This window comes from Ptychodera flava, chromosome 15 (genome assembly GCF_041260155.1).
Source record: "Ptychodera flava strain L36383 chromosome 15, AS_Pfla_20210202, whole genome shotgun sequence".
Lineage (NCBI taxonomy): Eukaryota > Metazoa > Hemichordata > Enteropneusta > Ptychoderidae > Ptychodera > Ptychodera flava.
Genome location: NC_091942.1, coordinates 22,246,443 through 22,266,610, shown reverse-complemented (window position 1 = coordinate 22,266,610; position 20,168 = coordinate 22,246,443). Strand labels below are relative to the sequence as shown.

The 20,168-nt window shown below is 37.4% G+C and overlaps 1 protein-coding gene across 2 annotated transcripts; it reads left to right on the top strand.

Moving 5' to 3' along the window:
• Positions 1-2,050: 2,050 nt before the first annotated feature.
• On the top strand, positions 2,051-19,378 carry LOC139151553 (alpha-N-acetyl-neuraminyl-2,3-beta-galactosyl-1,3-N-acetyl-galactosaminide alpha-2,6-sialyltransferase-like). 2 transcript variants are annotated; one of them, XM_070724445.1, is made up of 6 exons: positions 2,051-2,255; positions 13,063-13,494; positions 14,034-14,169; positions 15,021-15,242; positions 15,677-15,784; positions 16,385-19,378. In XM_070724445.1, the coding sequence occupies exons 2-6, from the start codon at positions 13,098-13,100 to the stop codon at positions 16,572-16,574; spliced, it is 1,053 nt and encodes a 350-aa protein (XP_070580546.1). In that variant the 5' UTR covers positions 2,051-2,255; positions 13,063-13,097; the 3' UTR covers positions 16,575-19,378. The 2 variants fall into 2 exon arrangements, with proteins under 2 accessions (XP_070580546.1, XP_070580545.1); XM_070724444.1 differs by lacking the exon at positions 2,051-2,255 and adding an exon at positions 7,529-7,692.
• Positions 19,379-20,168: the final 790 nt, after the last annotated feature.

The window sequence follows — 20,168 nt, the reverse complement described above, 5'->3', positions numbered from 1 at the left end:
GATAGGGTCTCTCAGCTTATACACAGTAAAAGTGCAGATATTTTTAAAAAGTGTACACGATTCTTTGAATTCTTTTTGAGGCAAAATTCGATCAAGAATTCAATAGTCAGTTTTATCTCTCTCTCCCTCTCACTCTTTCTCTCTCCATACACACACACATACATACATACATACATACATACATACATACATACATACATACATACATACATACATACATACATACATACATACATACATACATACATACATACATACACACATACATACATACATACATACATACATACATACATACATACATACATACATACATACATACATACATACATACATACATACATACATACATACATACATACATACATACATACATACATACATACATACATACATACATACATACATACACACACACACACATACATACATACATACATACATACATACATACATACATACATACATACATACATACATACATACATACATACATACATACATACATACATACACATGCATGTGAGCATGAAAGGAAAATGTGTCAAAGGTCACAGCGAAAGTAAGGGATCAATATTTTCGCATCCGCCAGCAGGTTGAGTTCATAGTTCAAAATACGTGTCAATGAACCGATAATACCTTTCCGCTCGATTTAAACTGTCTGCATTGCATTGTTACAAGCTGCAGCAAAAGGCTCAAGGAAAATATCTTTGTAAAAGTTATGTAATGCTCTAGGGGGCAATGCGCCGGGTCATCAACATCGGCCAGCTTACTTAGTAAACACTCGTCTGGTTGAAAATGAAAGAACAGTAAAACTGACCTATAACTGTCTACTTCAGAGTTGCTATTAAGGAATATCTGTGAGAGTGTAAATATTTGGTCTCAAATTTGTTCTCTGACACTGTAAAGTCTTTGTCAATGCACCTTTTCATATGCAGAGTTCGGAAGAGTGATGATCGTCTGCTGATTAAAAGGATCCCTAATCCGAACAATAGACCCTCGAGAAAAACGAGAGTCTATGTCCGAACAAACGATTTGCGTCATTCGTCTGGTCGTATGGTTTGTCCAGGCTGTGGGCCTACGCGTTCACCCAACGATCCAAGCAACAGCCCACCACTAACACGACAGTCTGCTAAAGGTTATTCCTTAAATTTATTATGTGTTGATATTTACATGCCCACAGACTCGGAGCAAGTCTAATTGTTGACCTTTGCTGTCTCCTTTCATAGGTAATGGGCGAAAGGAACAACAGAATGATTATTGGCAATTATGGTGAAGTTAACTCGATAATTCTTCGATTTTCACGCAAAAATCACGGTATACGACAATTACCTAATTGGTGAGAATCAAATAATTTTGAGTTACGTCAGTTCAAAGTTTTTTTTCCCAATTTTCAGCCTTCGATACTGATAAGAATTCAATAACATATCTGGCAAAATGCCATTATTTATGGTGCAATAATATAATGCCGGCAAAATGCCAGTATTATGGTGTGAGAAAGTCAATTAATATCGCTGTGTTGTGCGGTTTCATCTTGAGGCTAACGATAACAATTCTGTGGTCAATAACCATTCTCAACAGCTTATTTTATGACGGTTTTATTATATTTTTTATGAGTACGTTTTTTTAAAAATAAAACCTTCACTTCCCTTAATCGTTTCACTTATTTTCGCCCCTTCGGTTGGTTTCTTTATAAATTTCGTCATGTCTGGACTCACAGGTGCCTGGCATTGCAAGTGTGTATACCACCCTGGCAATTCAGGTACCTGTGGTCTGACTGGCCATTTCGGGTTTGGTCCTGTCGATGTCATACATCTTTGCCTGTTTTTACGTCCAAAGCGTACTCTGTATATCTGTTAGTTAGTTTGGGTACATCTCGGCACTCCTAAATGACATATAACCCCTTCTTATTAGATTAAGAGATTCCTGAAACCCTAACTTTCTAAAGACATGCATACAATTTTCGATGTGCTCTAACGACCCCAACGGAAAATTGTCTCGAATATGTAGTATGATGCAAACCGCGGGTAACATTGCATCATCTACGAACCTTGAAAAGTCTGGACGGCGTTGCACATAGTCACGTGAGTTGACAGTGCTGAAATTTATTGATTCTTTTTATTTAGATTTTCTATTGCTGTGAACCAAAAACGTAGTCAACTTCTACACACGAAACGTATACCTGTGTGTGTCTTTGTATGCTGCTGCAACGCAGGACGTTATCACTTTGAACTTGGTGCTGTAAACTACTGTCGGTAAGTATAAACACAGACATTTCTTTTCGCATCCGTGGGACTGCATTCATGAAAACGTCTTCACACCGATAAAATAAAATATTTCGGGAATACAACCCTCCCGTCGTCACTGTCAACATTTAAAATTTCCAGATTTTTTTGAAAGTTCTATAATCATTGCAATCACGAATTTCATCTTATTGAGAGGCGTCGCACACAGCTAGCTGCACGTATACATACCACTGCATGTTTTTATCTCATTGAACCGTGTCTGTATAGGCCTACATACACGGTTTACATGCTATTGATACTCTTGGATACTTGTTTTTAAGGTAGTAAGTGCCTTGAAAGTGAAAGATTTAAAACTTTTGCTCAAACTTTCCTCACATAATCTTTCGACCATTCTTTTTCAAAATCAAGAATAAAAATCGGGGGTTACTGTGCAAATTTGGCATTAGAGAAACAAATATAACCCAAGATTGTCCAATACTTGACATTCAAAATGGCCGCCATCCCTTTTGTTAACTCTATGGAGAAAAATAAAATTTGCGATTTTCAAAAACTAAGACGGTGGAAATGTTTCTTGCACCAAGAGCTTTTAAATGAACCCCCACAATTAGTGGTATATCAGGAAAGAATTGGAAAAGTTTGAGAGTCTGAATATCTGTCCCCGAGGCGCGTTCTACCTTAAATGTATGAAAAATAGCTCGTGTGGTATACCTCACATTTGACGAAGGCGAACTTGGGAGGTAACACGATGCAACATGTTGTGACCGAAAAGTGGAAGTAATTTCTATTTTTTACGAGAATAAACCGATACCACTAAAACATGGCGATGCCGAACATTTTTTTCCGTGTTGAGTGGGGTTGTATTTCTTATGGCTCCGGAGCGGCCTTTCGCTGCAAAAGCGAGTAGCATGCATGCCAATCGTAAAAGCATCGAAAATCAATATCCTTTGGCGGCACTCGAGGTGAACGTGGTGAATGAATTTCAACTTCAATGCTGCATGCTGTGGCGGCATGCGCGCCAAATGGTTTCGAAATTGGTTTCGAATATAGCTACTATACGCATGCTCATTGATTTCAATATACACAATATAGCATGCCGTGTCTCCATGTACATTAACAAGTTCTTCAATGTAACTGACCATTTGCAATGAACTTTGACTCTATTGTCGTGGCTGATGCAATTTTCAAAATCGGCGGTAGTATGGCGGGAAGAAAATAACCAATACATTAATCGCAAGGAGGAAATGTATGAGACAGGAAAACGGAAGCCTTAGAAGCGAAAAACAGATTTATATACCCAGCAAATCGAAACCAGGACAGTTTGTGAAAATGGCGTGCGATCATTCTGGAAAGGCCCGTACAAATTAATATCAAGACATAATCACTGCATTCGATGTGAACTTTTAAACCTTTTGGTCGAAAAGATGTGGTCCAGGTGTATTATTTCTTCGTTATCAAGTCAAATACACGATATCCTGTTTAAACGGATGTGTACTTTCGGAAGTTGATTCTCATAGTAAACCGCATTCCAGTCGTTCATATCAACAGAACAATTGACATGCAATTTACGAACTATTTCTTGACGGAATCTTTCAGAAATATTTTTTACTGAAAGTGTAAAATAATTTCTCTTAGACCTTCTGTCCATTCCACGGTTTATTTGTATCGACGTCAATACACCGATCCATGATATCTGCTGTGTCATGCTTATACATGCAGTTATATTGTACTTGTAGAATGCCTTCACGTAAAGACAGTTACGCCAGATCAAAGCAGAATAACTCCAAAAAAGGCACATAAATTACAAGTATGGATGATGGAACTTTTCGTTTCAAAATTACAATTTTGTTGTAAGAAACAGAGTGGTTATAGGGCCTAATTGCGAAGAAATCCAATCTTTCCTTTGTCAAAATCACAGGATGGCATCGTCAACGCTAAACTTCAACTGCCTTTCAAAATTAATATGGCGTACAAAATTAATCGTTTCGAAGTACAAAATTTTTATTTATGAATTCCCAGGACAAAGGATGCACTGTATTTCACATGCTGGGAGTAAAAAGGCGAGGCCATGACAAAATTGCACAGCAAGCACCGATCACGCGTTCAGCTCGTGATCACGCTCGGCTTCTGGCGGAGCACGCGGAGGGTAGTCTGCGGAAGCTGTCCGCATTGCAGCTTTTCTCAACATGTAAAGGTTTATTATGTGAAGAAACCGTACAAGGGCGACTCGACGGATCAATAAGTGGAAAGATGACCGATAAATTGTATGTGTGCCGTTTTAGACAGTGTTTCGAAATAAACTTACTGCGCTCAAAATTTAAACAGTACGGTACTGTACCTTAGCTTTATCCATAGACTCTCGGAGAAAAACGGGTTTTCTCGAGAGTCTATGCTTTATCAAAGTTATGCTGTTAAATTCCAACTTTCAAGTGGGTTCCCGTATTCAATGTTTACTTTTCATCTTCATCTCAATATTTTACCGACTATGCACGTGATAACGTAATCATCGCTGCCATCGCGACGACGTTTTTTCCGATGACGTACAGTTGTGCGCAAATATGAGAGTTCTGACATTTGCATAAGCTTACAGGTGAGCATGACAGCTCAGAAGACACAATTTCATTAATCTTGTCTGAAGAACTAGAAATCGCAAATGTTTTCTAGCGAGCGAGTCTTATATAGTATGCATTTCATTTCAAGGAAGATGGCGACTATACAAAGTCAAAGGGAGTTACGGTGTACAATGTACGTCTACATTTTTATGCCAGTCATGGCCATGCCTTGTCGATATGTGCTTTTGTGACAGAATCATAATGTGCATCTTTTGTCTGCATGCGCGCGTATGGGTCCGTGACGTCATGTAGTTACAGAATAATTCCTCTACATCCGTATGAATTTTATTTTTGAACAAATTTCAGTATTTTTGGACAAAACCAACGATGTCATTAAACAAATATAAAAAAATATTATCGATTCGAAATTTTGAAAATTTAGCTTTCTTGCAGTTTAAACTTTGACAAATTCATAGATTTAAGTGAGTTACTAGTCAAACATCGAGAAAAGTGTGTTTGTTTAGGTCGTGGGTGACTGTATGTTTGCCAGCCGTAGTAAAAACAATAACACACCCACAAGGAAGGGAAAAAAGCTGTACAAAGAGCAGGTTGTTTTCAACCTGGGTAGATAGGTCTGTATCTTAGTTGCTTTCAAGTTTTTTTTTCTTTTTTAGAGATTCTTTTGCAATTTTTTTGTAAGCTTATGGATTTTCCGCCTCACAGTAACATGTCTCGAATAGATTGACTTTAGCCTATTCTCTAAAAAATAACATGGTAGCGTATTTGAAGTTAAACTTAGATGGCATTGCATGTGTAAAACTTTTGGGGAGGGCAGAAAATAAATATATAAATATACAATTCTCGGAGTCGGTCGGTTCCGTCAAGGTGAACTGATTGTTTATCTTGACCATTGCAAATGAGCAGAGAGAAAAAACGTACGAAGCTGCGGCAGACAATACTTGCCCCCGAAGACAACGTCTAAACTTTTGATCTCTTACAAAATGTCACACAAGAGAACGAAAATATGATTCGAAATCTTCAACCAGTTCGGAATCCAACTCGATACTGAATTGTGCAGTATTCTCGTCCGCAGGGACATCCGAGTAGGGCACAGTACAATAAATTACCCGATTTTCTCTTTGATTTATACCCTTGAAGGTTACTTTTCTTATAACTTTTTCAGTTCTTTATGCAAACAATAATGTGCAGCATCAGAATTATTGATAAATAATATCAAGTAAAAGTACGTTTAGAAATTTCAGCAAGAGTTTCGAAATAACCATTAAACAATAATGGAAGTCACGTTTTGTAGGTACTACAAATGCATTACATTTTAGACAGCAAGTTATGACGACCCAAAGGGGTCATTCCGCTCTGAGAAAACTTAGAATACAAATTTCTTTTGTCATTTCCATTGGAAAAAAAAATCAATATCCTTTTCTTTCAAAAAACACGTGCAACTGATCTCCCTACTTTCCGTCACATTATTCTATATGGCTGAAGACAAAATCAGTGGGAAATTTTACAAACATGCTATCTCCTCTCTCAATCTTGCATAATTTTCTAAATCATTTAAAATGGGAATTGAGAAGAATGGTGTCCTTAAAAGTACGTCAGAATTTTTACAAACTAGTCTATGAATTTCTCTACACATGGGAGACCTGGTAGACTTCTATGGGGAATCTCTGAGGATACAAATCGCAATGAATTATAGGAAATTTACAGTACTGTGTAGGGTTCTTACGTCATTTTTGCGTCACAGCGCGGCGAAACAAATAATAGAAGTTCGGATTTTTCAACCACCAAACCAATATTCTCAGTTTCAAGGTACATATAAATGACATAATTTTCAGTTCAGCTTTTTCACACAATTTCTGTATCATTCGCGTTTCAGTATCGTCTAATCTCTCATTAACTTCGCTCACGTGCGTTTCACCTACTGACGTCACTTTGCCGTCAAGAATAAACTCACTATTTCTGTTAGCAAACATCGTACTTCGGCTACAGTTCACAGTTTGACTTTGACCCGGGGACTGGTTATGTGTTGCAAGTGTGTTTTGCTGTGCATTGTGTTATTGCCCAAGAAATCGAAATCTGTGAATAAAGCGAATTGCGTGGAACGGTTATCAGTTTATCCGATACTAAAAAACGGACAGCTTTCGACAATCTTAATAAATTATACATGTAAGCTAAGCTTATTGCGTAGTAGTAAAATTCGATTGCTTCGAAAATAGAAAACTAGCGCCTGAACCATAAGAAAGTATATGCTCAAATTGACAAGTGTAGTTGTCACTATCTTGCCACGTGATACTCAGTGCCGAAGGTCATGTATGACGATGTAAGCATAAACAATATCACGATCTTTTTTCCACCGCGTACCTGTTTCGTTATGAGTACTGTGCGTAGGTGGGAAGGCAAGGAAATTCCTGTGTTGCTGCCCGAGTTCATTCGCTCTCCTCGTGTCTATTTGGATTTATGTTAATAAGGCGATACTATTATTTAGGGGATGTTGCAGACGGGGATATCCTCATTGTGTGGAGGGATTGATATGTCAAAATTCAAATTGTATTGAATTTAACACAAGGATGTTCCTTTTTCAAAAGTATGTTCTTTATTTACATACATAGAACCAAAATCGAAATTGAGGAAAGGGGTAAACGCGCGATTTCATTAAATGTCCATAGTTGACCACCCCTCAATTTAATGTCATGACCTTCCATTCATATGAGCACGCACAACACCACAACACTTTCACGTGAAAGATATTCCATGTGGTTTCTGTAGTAGAGCGAAAAGCGTTAGTTGCATCATACTTTTTCGCCGGGCTAGACACTAGTGTATGTTGTAGAGGAAACACATAGTAGTCACCGAGAATTTTATGGTAGAAGCTTTACTAGGTAAGTTTTACATTTTAGATTTTTCTTCCGTGTTAATGTATTTGAAAAAGTACAGACCCATGAGTGTGTACATACCATACCATGAAGTACTAGTGGTAACACCGTCCAGTGTGCAAGTCCGGGGCATGGCATGACGAATAGTAAAACGCTCAAATATTTTGAAGTCTACAAAATTTAACGGATTTCATCCTGTACATCCACTAAAATAAATACTAGATATGCACCGTTAAGTGTAACCTTAAAACCATACTACCTCTGCGAAAATGCCGTTCGTCCGGGCGCTGAAGCAGCGGTTTGTTTTCATTCATTGACGATCCATCCATTCATCACTAAGCGCGGCGCGCCAAAAGACCGTGCGGCTTTGGCGCGAAACACCAAACAATAACAAACCAATTTAATTGAATAATTCCGGCGTTAGGCTGTCCTGACTGAAAAATAAAGAACGAGAAAGCATTTCTGTTTATCTGTCAAAGGATAACTTTCAAAAATCACCCTTTTTTTACAAGTGTTTCAGGTTATCGTTCAAATTATTGATACGACGGTGTTGTCTCGACGCGTCTCCAGTCGGCCTTCCAAATCTCCGAAACTACCGATATTGAGACGTTACAGTCGTACACATGGTAAAGAATTGCGTAAGCACTGGCATTTCTTAGTTCTCACCAATTAACGTGTCTGCCAGATTTTAGATAAACATGTCGTCTGCCGGCTGACGTCAAATTCTTTAATTTTCGTTTTTGTCCTGTCCATCTCATCTCCCCATAGCGGGGAGTCGTTATTTTTTGCCTGTCTCACTGTCATCGAGACAGATTTACACTCGGTAGTAATCCGCTGCTTTTTCATAGGAAAGAACCGTTTCATCTGTTCATCGTACAAAGTGTGTTATGTAATGATTTTTTGTTCGGTATGAGCATGATTTTGAAGCTGCTGCCACAGTGCTCGTGCCGTGTAACGCTTCCCTTTTGTTGACTCAAAGAATGTGTATAAAGAGTTCGCTGACCTCGCGAAAAATAAAGTGGGTGACTATTGCGTCATCAGTCTCCGCGCGGCACGTCCCTACGAGGTCAAAGCCGTAAATTTTATGACTGTCAAGGTTGATGGCAGTCGTTTTGGATCACCCTGTACCGCTCTGCTGTCACGGCTGCACGTGCAGCTGTTTCTTGAAACCGAAACTTCATAGGGTCGCTCTGTAGAAATATGAAAATGTTTACCTGGCTATCTTAGATGTTGAAGTGTAACTCTGGCAGCTTGATAGACACAGGAGCCGTGTACTTTACAAGTTTGTTACAAAGCGCTTTGAAAACCTGTTGGAGGAAACTTTGACAAAGACTACCGTAGTTAGGGTTACCATGGCCTATTTCTACATGTAAATAATTATGAAGAATATGCCAATTTGAAATACAGTGAAGGCTTTTCTATTCTGTTGTTCCACATGACTTCGGCAACTTCAAGTTCAGGTGTTTCTGCCAAAAAAAAACCAAAAAAGTTTACGGAAATTTATTTAAAATCTAACACCAATCAACATCCTAAAATGTTTGTAAACTGCGGTTCAGAAAGGTAGCAAAAATAAGCAGGATGACTAGTTCTTACAGAAGCTAAAGATGAGTCATGCTGAAATTGCAATAAAGATTTTTAACTCTGTATTTCCATCTCTGAACATAGCTAGGACAATATGACAACCATGCAAACAGACAAAATTTTTTAGATGGCTGGCCTTTTTTAGTTTGCTCTGTGTAAACTTTACGAGATGGCTTAAACTCTGAATGACCACTGAACTCAGAATGAACTTTTTGTCTCTGGTGAAGCGGTGGGCTGTCCAATGCAGATAGCCTGCATTGATAATATACAGCATTTCTGACAGGGCAAGGTGTGACCGTGTTTACAGTAACAATTTACTGTTACTTTGGAGACGAGTTTTAATGAGCTTGTGCTAAAGTTGGGGAGCAAATTTGGTAAATGATATTGATTTTGGAACTCTGGTAATGTTTCCGGTGTCCCCTTATCTCATTGCATTGATATACTTAGGGGGGCGCTGTAAAATGACCAGAGAACATCTATAACGCTTACTTGATTAAAAAAATCCGCCCTTTTAATATTCACTGCTTTATGTCATTGTCTGCAGTGTTCAGGTGAGGCCGTGTAGCCAGCAGCCAATCATTCCCGACTTTCACATGAACCCAGCACAAGGACAGTACATATGTGGGTAAAACTCGGGGTAATACTGGTAGCTGACCCCAGGGTACCTCAGTTACAGATACCATTCTAACAGTAACAGAAGCCTGTTCTTATACCACATGGAAATTTCATGAGGAGTTCTGAGACTTTTTGCCACCAGGAAGGAAGGCTTTCTATCACTTAGCCATGCAGGTCACTCACAGTTTAAAAAGGGTGATGCAATGCATTTTAATTGATATCTGATGCAGATCATGCATTACAGCAGTGCAACGCTGATGTTCTTCACGTAGTAGCAGTCTTTAATTATTCCCCTTAGGGCCTATAAATGCATGTAGCATATTAATTAGCAGCTACTGCAAAGGTAATTTTTTTTAATTTATCACAATATAATCAATTGTGTTGGGTTTTGCCTGGTTAAATGTGTAGATTAGTTACATATTAATATTTTGTTTATTTACATGTTTTCTTCCGTCCATTCGGTTTAAAATGTTATTCGAAATACGGTAAAATTAGAAACAATGCTTTAATTTTATTTTTTGAGTATATTTTCTACCAGCAATTTTATATCATTAGCAGCCATGATTCATAAAAATAGTAATGTTCCTTACCCTTATATTGCTGCACAAGGACAATTTGGGACGGGGGTAAATTTTGCTGCAAAACATTCTCTAAAAATACATGAAATGTTGTGATGTATATAGTACTGTCACTTTGTGTACAGAAACAAATGAATTCAGATTCAGATTCAGAAAACTTTATTATCTCCTCTAGAGAAATTTACAAACTAAACTGCTCTGAAGTGTCTTGTATTCAGCACTGAGAACCATCAAATGTCGACGTTTCAATGTGAACCTGGGTGGAATAGGTTTGGAATTTTATTTCATTTGGAGGCAGCGGCAGTGTTGGAAATTTTCATCTTCACCCCAGAACTGATAAGAGGAATGGCTCGCGCAGACAATAATAACACAATATTATATAGTTTTTAAAAAGTACAAAAAGTAGAAAGAGTTTTGTGGCAGGAGAAGATTGTTTAATAGTACAACCATGGCGTGGGTCCATAAAATGGACTTTTAAACCCAGGATTCGAATGGACCACAGCCCGAACAAAACCACATGCACAAACCCGCATAGAAATGCCCATAGATACGTGTATTTGGTGTTTACGTACGTATGTTCTTCATTTGTACCATCATGTGATCTCTTAGGTGTACTTAGCCTGTTGAACATCATGCATCCATTTTATTTGAGAGTAGAGCTAGATCTTTTCACCAGCTTAGAAGTGGTGCATTTTACACTCGTTGTACACCAGTCTATAAATGTCCATTAAGTAATTTTGAAATCGTTGTTGTTTCGATTTCTGGTCCTGGACTAGTCACTCACTGAGTGATGGATTCCCCCCAAAAACGTTTTGTAGTTTGTAGGAAATGTCTAGACTGAGTTTACTAGGGGCTTTATTCCTCACCTTTTTGACCCCTGTGAAGTGTCATAGCCCCTATGCAACACTCCAATGTTGGGCAATTCAGACCCACTTCATGACAAAATTGAAAAGTTTCCAAAGGCTTGTTTCTGTCAGAGCTCAACTATCAAAATATCATTTTGTTTATTTATTTGACGTGCTGGGATTAAATTTTTAGGACAAAGTAATCATTGCTCATAGTATATCACACATATAACCATAACCTCCCTTCCCAGCTTAACCTCAAGTTCAATGGCCTCCCATGACCTTCTATAATCACTAATGAGGAAGCGATCAGTCATGTTTGTCCATGCCGTGTGGGATAGGGGCATTATCATATATTTTTGCATAATTCATGTGTTTGGGATTAGCACGCACATCCTTATAAGGACATGTCTATTCTTAGTAACCCAGAGACAAATTTTACATCATGAAAATGCCATATGGCTTAAACCTTGTTTGCATGTTATCTGTATTTTTGAACACCTTTCCGTGAAAATCTACATCAGTAATACAGTATGTAGTGTTTTGAAGGATTAAAATTTATTATACAGTTGGTTAACCGCATCGATCGATCGTGGGAGAGAGAAATGCATGTGTTCAATCTTTTGGATAAATTCGACAGATGTCATGTTATGAACTGGAAAATATTTTCCAAGGCCAGTGGGGGTCACTGTCCGTCTGACCTTTTCACATTTGCGATGTTTGTAAACAAATTCATGCTTATCAAAATGTCATATTTCCTGCCTATGCAGTGAAGCAGAGGGATACTTTCAGTCAACTGATGAAGGAAAAATAAAAAGAAACAATTTGTCATTTCACAGGTGTGTTTGGGGAAAATAAATGGATCATAACAGATAATAAGGCTCATGTAGTGATCTGTGTAAGCCGGATTATGGCACCAATGACTTTAAAACATCGCCGTTTTGTAACCTCATCAATAGTATACCATATCAGGGTATGCGTCTCTGCATATTTGATGACTTTACCCTTTTCAACTTTGTGTTTTCATGTGTTAATCTGTTTTTAAAATTTTACAAACACTGTAATATTTTAATCAATTAGCAGTTTATGTTTGCTCCTGGGCAGTCTTGTGTGTCTCCGCATATCAAGGCTCCAGATCACGTTTTTTTTCCTTCAAAATTATGACCTTTTTTCTCAATTTGGTCAACATATGGATTATATACTGTTATGTTTTCACACAGTTTGTGATGTACTCAGTCAACACTATGGGGTTAATGAGTCACGATAGAGCGGAAAATTATTCAAGGAATTTGCACATTTTTTTGTCTCTGTGAAAGAGTTTCCTGTGTAGGTACAAAACCTGTATTGAACTACTGTGTATGGGAAGTTGTCTGATCAAAAACCTGTGGCTTTTCGCATGTGGTTCCCTTTTTCATGGGAAGTAGGCCATCCGTTGTAACCTTGGACTGATATCTGAGACGGATATAATTCATAACAATGTTTGCATGATACTTCACTTAAGATGACACAGATCGATCATCAATTACCATGGCCATGCTTATGTGAATTTAAAGGAGTATATGTTACTTTTGTCGGGAAATCACTCTACTTCGATAGGAAATCTGCAAATGGCAATAATGTGTGTTTATGTACAAATTTGACTGTTTGCCTAAAAATTCATTACAATTTGCATTTGTTATTGAATGTGTACAGTACATAGAGATATGTAAATTAAATGATCTATGTTCATATTTGTGTTTTTGTCTTTGTTTCAACAGGGCATTATACTTATTATATCTGGGAAACCTTCAAGATGTCATTATCAGTGGTTGTCAAGCCGTTCTTTGCTCTGGTTGGAGTTGTCGGATGCGTACAAGTAATCGTTACTTTGTACCTGATGAACTTGCCCGACAATCACCACAGATTTGTACCCAGGCACGTCACGGAGAAGGAAGTCCGCGGTCCGACGTACCACGTGCACACGATCGACCCCATGAGCGTGGACCTGCGAGACAAGTACAACGCCAGGCGGGCCCAGCTGGAGTTCAGCAGACCGCACCTGATGGCGCGTCGCGAGATCCTGAACTACCATCGGGAATCCGTCGACTACTCTCCTGAGCCAACGGACAGCGATGATATGTACGAGAGTCTTGGAATTGGGAACGAAATGACAATGCACTGCCGGTCGTGCTCTCTGGTCTCAAACTCAGGTAAGGATCGTCGTAAAAATTCTAGAATGATTGAAAAATGCTTTTAAAATTTGAAATCATGCCTGCAGGGGAACTATAAAATTAATTTTGGAGTGTTTTTCTCATGTCAAGTGGCTGGTCACCATTCATACAAAGTGCTTGGGAGTGACCTTGCATTGAAGAGAACTCAGTATGATTCCATAGCGACCAAGGGAGGACTTCCCATTCGGCGTGAATTAGCTGTAGTTATGAAAGTGAGACATAATTACACACACCAACCTTGGACTGACAGTGTTTGTCACGTTCACTTCCTTACACAAGAGAAAGCCGGTCTCTTGGTGTCTTGCAAGAAAAATCAACAGTGCGCACAAACCTTGTAGAAATGTTAATTTAGTGTTAATTGTTTCAGATTCGTCCTTTAGAAAGATTAGTGTATCTGTTAAAAATAATTTATTCTGTAGTTCATGATTTTGATAATTTTTGGAAAAAAAATTGAATCCTTTTTCAAAAAAGATTTGACTTTCCCACAATTTTACGAAATTGTCATGTTTATTTTACAGGTCATCTCCTGTATTCTAATGCTGGTGATGACATTGACTCAGCTCAGTGTGTGTTTCGATTGAACACTGCCCCGACTCATGGCTTTGAACTTGATGTCGGTAAACGAACCACTGCCAGGGTTGTATCCCACAGGAGGTGAGTTACTGCAGCGCACACCGTCCCATTTTTTAAACCATGATCATTTTGTTTCAATATGATCTATCAACAAAAGTGAACTTGTATTTCCAGGTTGAAATCTAAATACCTCAGATTTATTTTGCTTTGTCACTATGGTATTGCATTACATAACAGTCAAGCTGCGGTAGCCAGAATTGTTCGATAAATTTTACCACTTGCTGACTTCTGTATGATTCCTTTGACATGCTGTTTCCATGGTTGCCAGTTTCATCAATCTGGTGTGATTTCTAAAAGTTATGTCAGAAATTTGTGACAAAATCTTGCTTTTTGCAAAGTAAATGATAGCAATGACAAGAATAAGTTCTGTGAAGATCTTTAAAGCGCATATTGATTCCTTAAAATTGTGCATACATTAGTATTTCTACTATTATTTAATCCCCTTGTGCATGTAAGAGACAAATATTTTGTATTTAAGGTAGTTTGCGCCTCAAAAATAAAAATGACTTAAACTTGCTTAAACCTTACTCCAGCAAACTTTCACCCTTTCTCTTTCAAAATCAAGATAAAAATCTTTGGTATTAGAGAAACAGATTACCCAATATTTACCGATATTTGAAATTCAAAATGGCCGCCATTCCTGTGTTAACTCTATTGGGGAAAGTAAGATTTCTGATTTTCACAAAACTAAGCCGGTGGAAACTTATGTTCATATGCTTCAAAATGAGCCCTCCACAAGTGGTAGGCCAAAAGAATAGTGTGAAAGTTTGAGACGCACTTTCTACCTTAATAGAGAGAAATACAAATCACATATAAGTGGAGATGACAAGTTTACAGGATATCGCTAACAAGTTGCTGCATATTTCTTTCAGTATTTCTAATCTGGCCGGCAATGCATCAGATTTGATCAGTCAAAACAGATACCTCAGCAACATCATCTTCCATGGTCCGGAGTATAAATTTTCGACAGGAAAGACACCAACAGTACTAAAGAGGTTGACAAATAAGTATGACAAAGTAGGATTCTTCAAACTCTCCAAATTTGCAGAAACAAAAGCCGACAACGACTGGGAAATGTACACAGGAAAGTCAAGGTGGGTGCAATTTCTGCTAGCTGTCATATTTTGGAAATAGGTCACAAGTCGAGGGTTGTACTGACTCTGAAGACAGTATTTTATGCAAATCCAAATACAACAGTGAAAGTTGTTATATATCATCCTGGCTTCCCGGAACTGAACCAAAGTTCTTGGAAATGTTTGAATAATTGGTCATTATTTCTTTGTTCAGAACCGGATGTACAGTGTTAGATGGTTTCATATCTTTTCAGTTATACAAATGTGAAACCTGTGGGTGTATAACTGCCTTGTTTGTGAACTGAAACAGAATATAGAAGGACTGGAGCGAAAGCAAAAGTTAGGAAGAGTATTTTATGTGAGCATATGAAAAGCTACAAATTGTGCTGGAAAAAAGAGAAAGTATGGATACTGATTTGTTTCATGGGAATTCTGTTCTTTCCTGATCTTTGCAGGATATCATCCGGAACTGAATACTCAACAGGATTTTATGCCTTAATGGTGATGAAAGATGTCTGTGAAGACATTACAGTTTACGGAATGATTCCAGAGACGTACTGCAGGTATGTGTCTGACTTACCGCCGCCAAAGTCATTTTTTGTTGCCTTTATAAAACATACCCCAGTCAATTTTTTTTCAGATTTTTGCCAAAATTTTGATAAAAAACTATAGCAGATGAAATGTGATGCCCATTTGGTTCAAAATTATCCAAGTAATAACAGAAAAATTTATAAAAATTGGTAAAATGTTGCACTAAAATTTTGGTGGGAAAATTCCAGCGCTCAAGCGGTTAAATTAATGAGAAATCTTTCCATGTGTTCAGAATTTTTAAAATTGTAGAAATTTCCATGTTTGCAGAGATTGTAAATTTTGATCAATGACAAAATTTTAATGTTTTATTTTACATGGTGGACTTTATAAGATCTATACAATGGTACAGGTATAGATGAAAAAAGTAAAAATTCAGAAAATTAAATTCAGTAATTTTATGAAATAATGTGACATTCTGTGGCATGTATCAGGGTTTGTCGATGTCATTGTATATTGTGTGTTGAAATATCAGTGAATTTTATGAAAACGTTTTATGGCAACTTAAAAAAATTTTTTTAAGGTGCTCTAATGCAAAGAACTCACATTTTTTATTCCATTTTCTTCTTCTGCAGGGATAATCCCAGCAATAATATTCCATACAGTTACTATGAGACTCCCTCGCTATCGGAATGCCTCGTGTACAACTACCATGAAGACGTGGAGAGTGGCGGACACCGACTCATGACAGAGAGACGAGTTTTCAAAGCATGGACTCAATCAGATAACATTACTTTTGTAAATCCCAGCTGGCCTTCTTTGTAGATTTGCACCGAATGTAATGATAGACAACTTTTTAAATGAAATTATTTATTTTTTACAAAAGACTCGTTTCAAATTTGGATCGCCGGCAAAGACCACAAGTTGATGGTCTTTGGGAATAATTTATTCCAGAAATGGCAGATTTTGATTGGACAGCACCTGTCATGTGCTCTTGTCCTGTCACGTGATACGCTATCAGTGTAGCCACAATGGTCACCAAGCGACACCATCGAGAGAAATGCCTCGTGAGTGGGTATGCAGTTTTCTCTCTGTGATCTGACAGGGATAAGAAATATACACATTGTTAAATGTAACGTTGTTCTGGATCTGGGTGTGAAATAGACACATAAAGTGTAACGGTCTGATTCTGCATAAGAGTATCAAAAATTGCCAGTCAACTACGGTACATTGAAAATCTGTGATCTGAATTTCCTTGTGTCCATTTCATTCAGCTGAGAAAGCTGAAAGGATCCATACATGGCCACATGTATACAGCAGATTGAAAAAATCTACAATTTTTGATAATATTACTTTTGTTTTGCAATGTCGTGAACACTGAAAGTTTGAATGAGCAGTTAAAAACTGGACATGTGTAAGTGATCTTATCGTGGAGTGTTTATACATTTTTCTAGGAGCACAGTTCCTCAAAGATATAAGGTGGAATATAATACGACTCTACAAGATCTTCGCAGGTGAACTCAAAAAATTTGAAATAGATCAGCAGTAACGACTCTTGAGACTGATATTATGAGGCAAAGATTGACCATGAAATGTACAATTTTGAACCCTTCCCAGCAATTGAGGTTAAATCTGAAGAATTCTGCCCTCAATTATACACCAGCCACTTGTCTAAACAAAACAAAGTATTAATTGAAGGGCATTCCTTGTATTCATTGTCAATTGCAGAGTTTCAACAAATATTTATTTCAACGCATTCCTATACTGTCAGTAAAAATCCTACCAGCGCTTTCCGCTGGACATCTGAAATATTGTCTCCTGAAATCCTGAGTTCTAAAAACTGCCACCTTGTTCTTGTGATTAATGTCTGTATTTTTTGTTCACAGAGTAAAGAGTACTGATGATTTTTGTAAAAAAATGCCAACATTGTACAATGCAAACAATTTTAAAGAAAAACTGAACTAATGCGACCGTTGTGTATGTAAATTATTTATGTTATGTACTGCTCAAAATTACCAAAGGTATGTGGTCTCTACACACGTTAAAATGCCACTTTATGAGAGAAAGTTACTGTACTACATGTAAAATACCTGGTATTTTTCTATTTATTAAATACTTAAAGTTATACTAGAATTTACGAAAACGTTAACTTTACAAAATATGAATAGATATTGCTAGCTCCTGAAATTGACCAAAATACAAGTTGTAATCTTGTACCAGGTATTCTGGTTGAGTTAATATGAGTTCAATCTTTGTTTATCTAATTTTTTATAGGATTTCAAAAGTTATTTATTTTTTACGGAAGACTGCTGACAATACCTGTACACTTGTGTCTATTTCTGTTTTCAGGAGCTAACAATATTGTCATCAACATACATTCAAAAATTAAACAATGCAAATATTCATGTTACTTTTAGAGGTTTGGCATGCAAAATGTTCATATTTATTTTTACAGTTCATACATTCATTCAGTTTGATAGCTATACTTTACAGAGTAGATTTCTGAAAGGAGATTACTTTTTAGAGAGTGGTTTTTTTGGGTCTTTTTGGTTGACTACACGTCGAAACAGTACTGTTGGATTCGTCGTGATTTTAGTGGATGGAATATCACACTACAGTCAAGTTTACTGTGTACAAGCTATACCTGAATTCTGTTTAAATGTTGAAATGACTTCAATGACATTACAAATGTACAAACAGCATTTCACATCAAACTGCAAACATGCAGTTATGACTGTGTATTCCCAGATAATTAACAATCTCCCGAATTACAGTTCTATTTTTGATAAAACTACATTTTCAGTCTTCTCAGTCAATGCAGTGTATTACACATGCCTATGAGTAGTGTTCCTATGTACAGAGGTCTACAAAACCTTGTCATTAACAGCAAGTCAACTCCTGTAATTACTGGTTTTTCCCTGCACTCAGTATGGTCTCCAAGTTGGGTCAGAGGTCAAATACGGTTTCCTCGTACCTGAATAGGTATTCCGGTTGCTTGAATTTGACCTATACAGAGGATAGAAACCATGGATAGACTTGTAGAAACCGGTTCACTATAGCACAGTTACAAATTTAGGGGGGATCTCCACTACATATATAGACAAATTAGAATTTAAGATTTGTAATTATGACAGAAATAGAAAATAGCAGCATTACAGTACTTCTTGTATAGGACTTTGCAGAACTGAGTCTTAGTTAGTCAGGGTAAGCCATATAAGATACAATTCAACATTATTACAGGCATGTATTTATATTTATTTATTATGACAGGCATCCTCAGACACAGAAATTGCTACCAGGAGAATTTGACCCATTATTCATTAGGGTGCGCACAAGTTACATACAGAAAATAGCTTTGTAAAATAGTAGGTTGTGGGGCGTACAATAGAGATAGATCTTTCAGTCCTTGGTAAATAAACAGAACAATGCAACTTTTTAAGACGGGAGTTATGAGCAGAAAGACTGTCCTTCTGACAAGAAGGAAGCGTTTATCAATGCAAATACATGCAAGTGTGATTCATCAATGCAAATGTTAGGTACAAAGTTTACATTGCCGGAACTTGACCGTCACGGCAAAAAAACTATATTGTCAGAATTTCAATAAATTTTAATAACATTTTTTGGTCAAATGTGCATGTGTTTATGTCTTTGTTTCGGTGTTGTGCTGATTGGTTGAATGCTTTGGGTGTTTGATATTTCAAATGTTGCAAGATGTCATCAATTTCCGACAACGTTTGATTATCATCTCTGCTGTAAATCGGGACTTTGTGGAAGGTCTCACTGTTCTATGGAATACAATACTACAGTTCCTCAAAGGAAAAAAGCTGATAATACCCATCTGGAAAAAAAATATTTATCACTATTGAATATTTTTTCTTCAAAAACTGCTGTGACATTACACAAAGTACTTTTATCATCATTGCATCCCTGATGATTGATCCAAAGGATAAGTGCTAGTGACCTTTGAACTGCTGTGAAGTATTTTTCATGGAATGGTACCCAAAGTCTGGTGGTAAGGGTTGAAAGGCTTAAAATGATTCTTTTTTGTTCAAATTCTACAAACTGCAGAAGTGCACATCTTGAGAGTATCGTAGAGTGGGTATTACATAAAATCTGCTCCCATCTTGATTCTGTTAGTGGAACAACTGTGACTCATTGGACAGTCTATGATTCATTGAAACCAGTAGAATAGCCATCCTTTGATTATATGAGCACTAAATTAGCTTCAGCAGCCAAGTTTGTCGTTGAAAAGATTTCCATCCTTTCAAATTCCTGTCAAGCTTTGGCAGGTTTAATGAGTCATGGACGGACAACAGTGTATCTATACACAGGTGCTGGTTGTGTGTCAGTGGCTCTCATGCCAAATACACCAAACAATGAACCTCCAAGCTATGAAACGATCGGCAACATAAAAATACA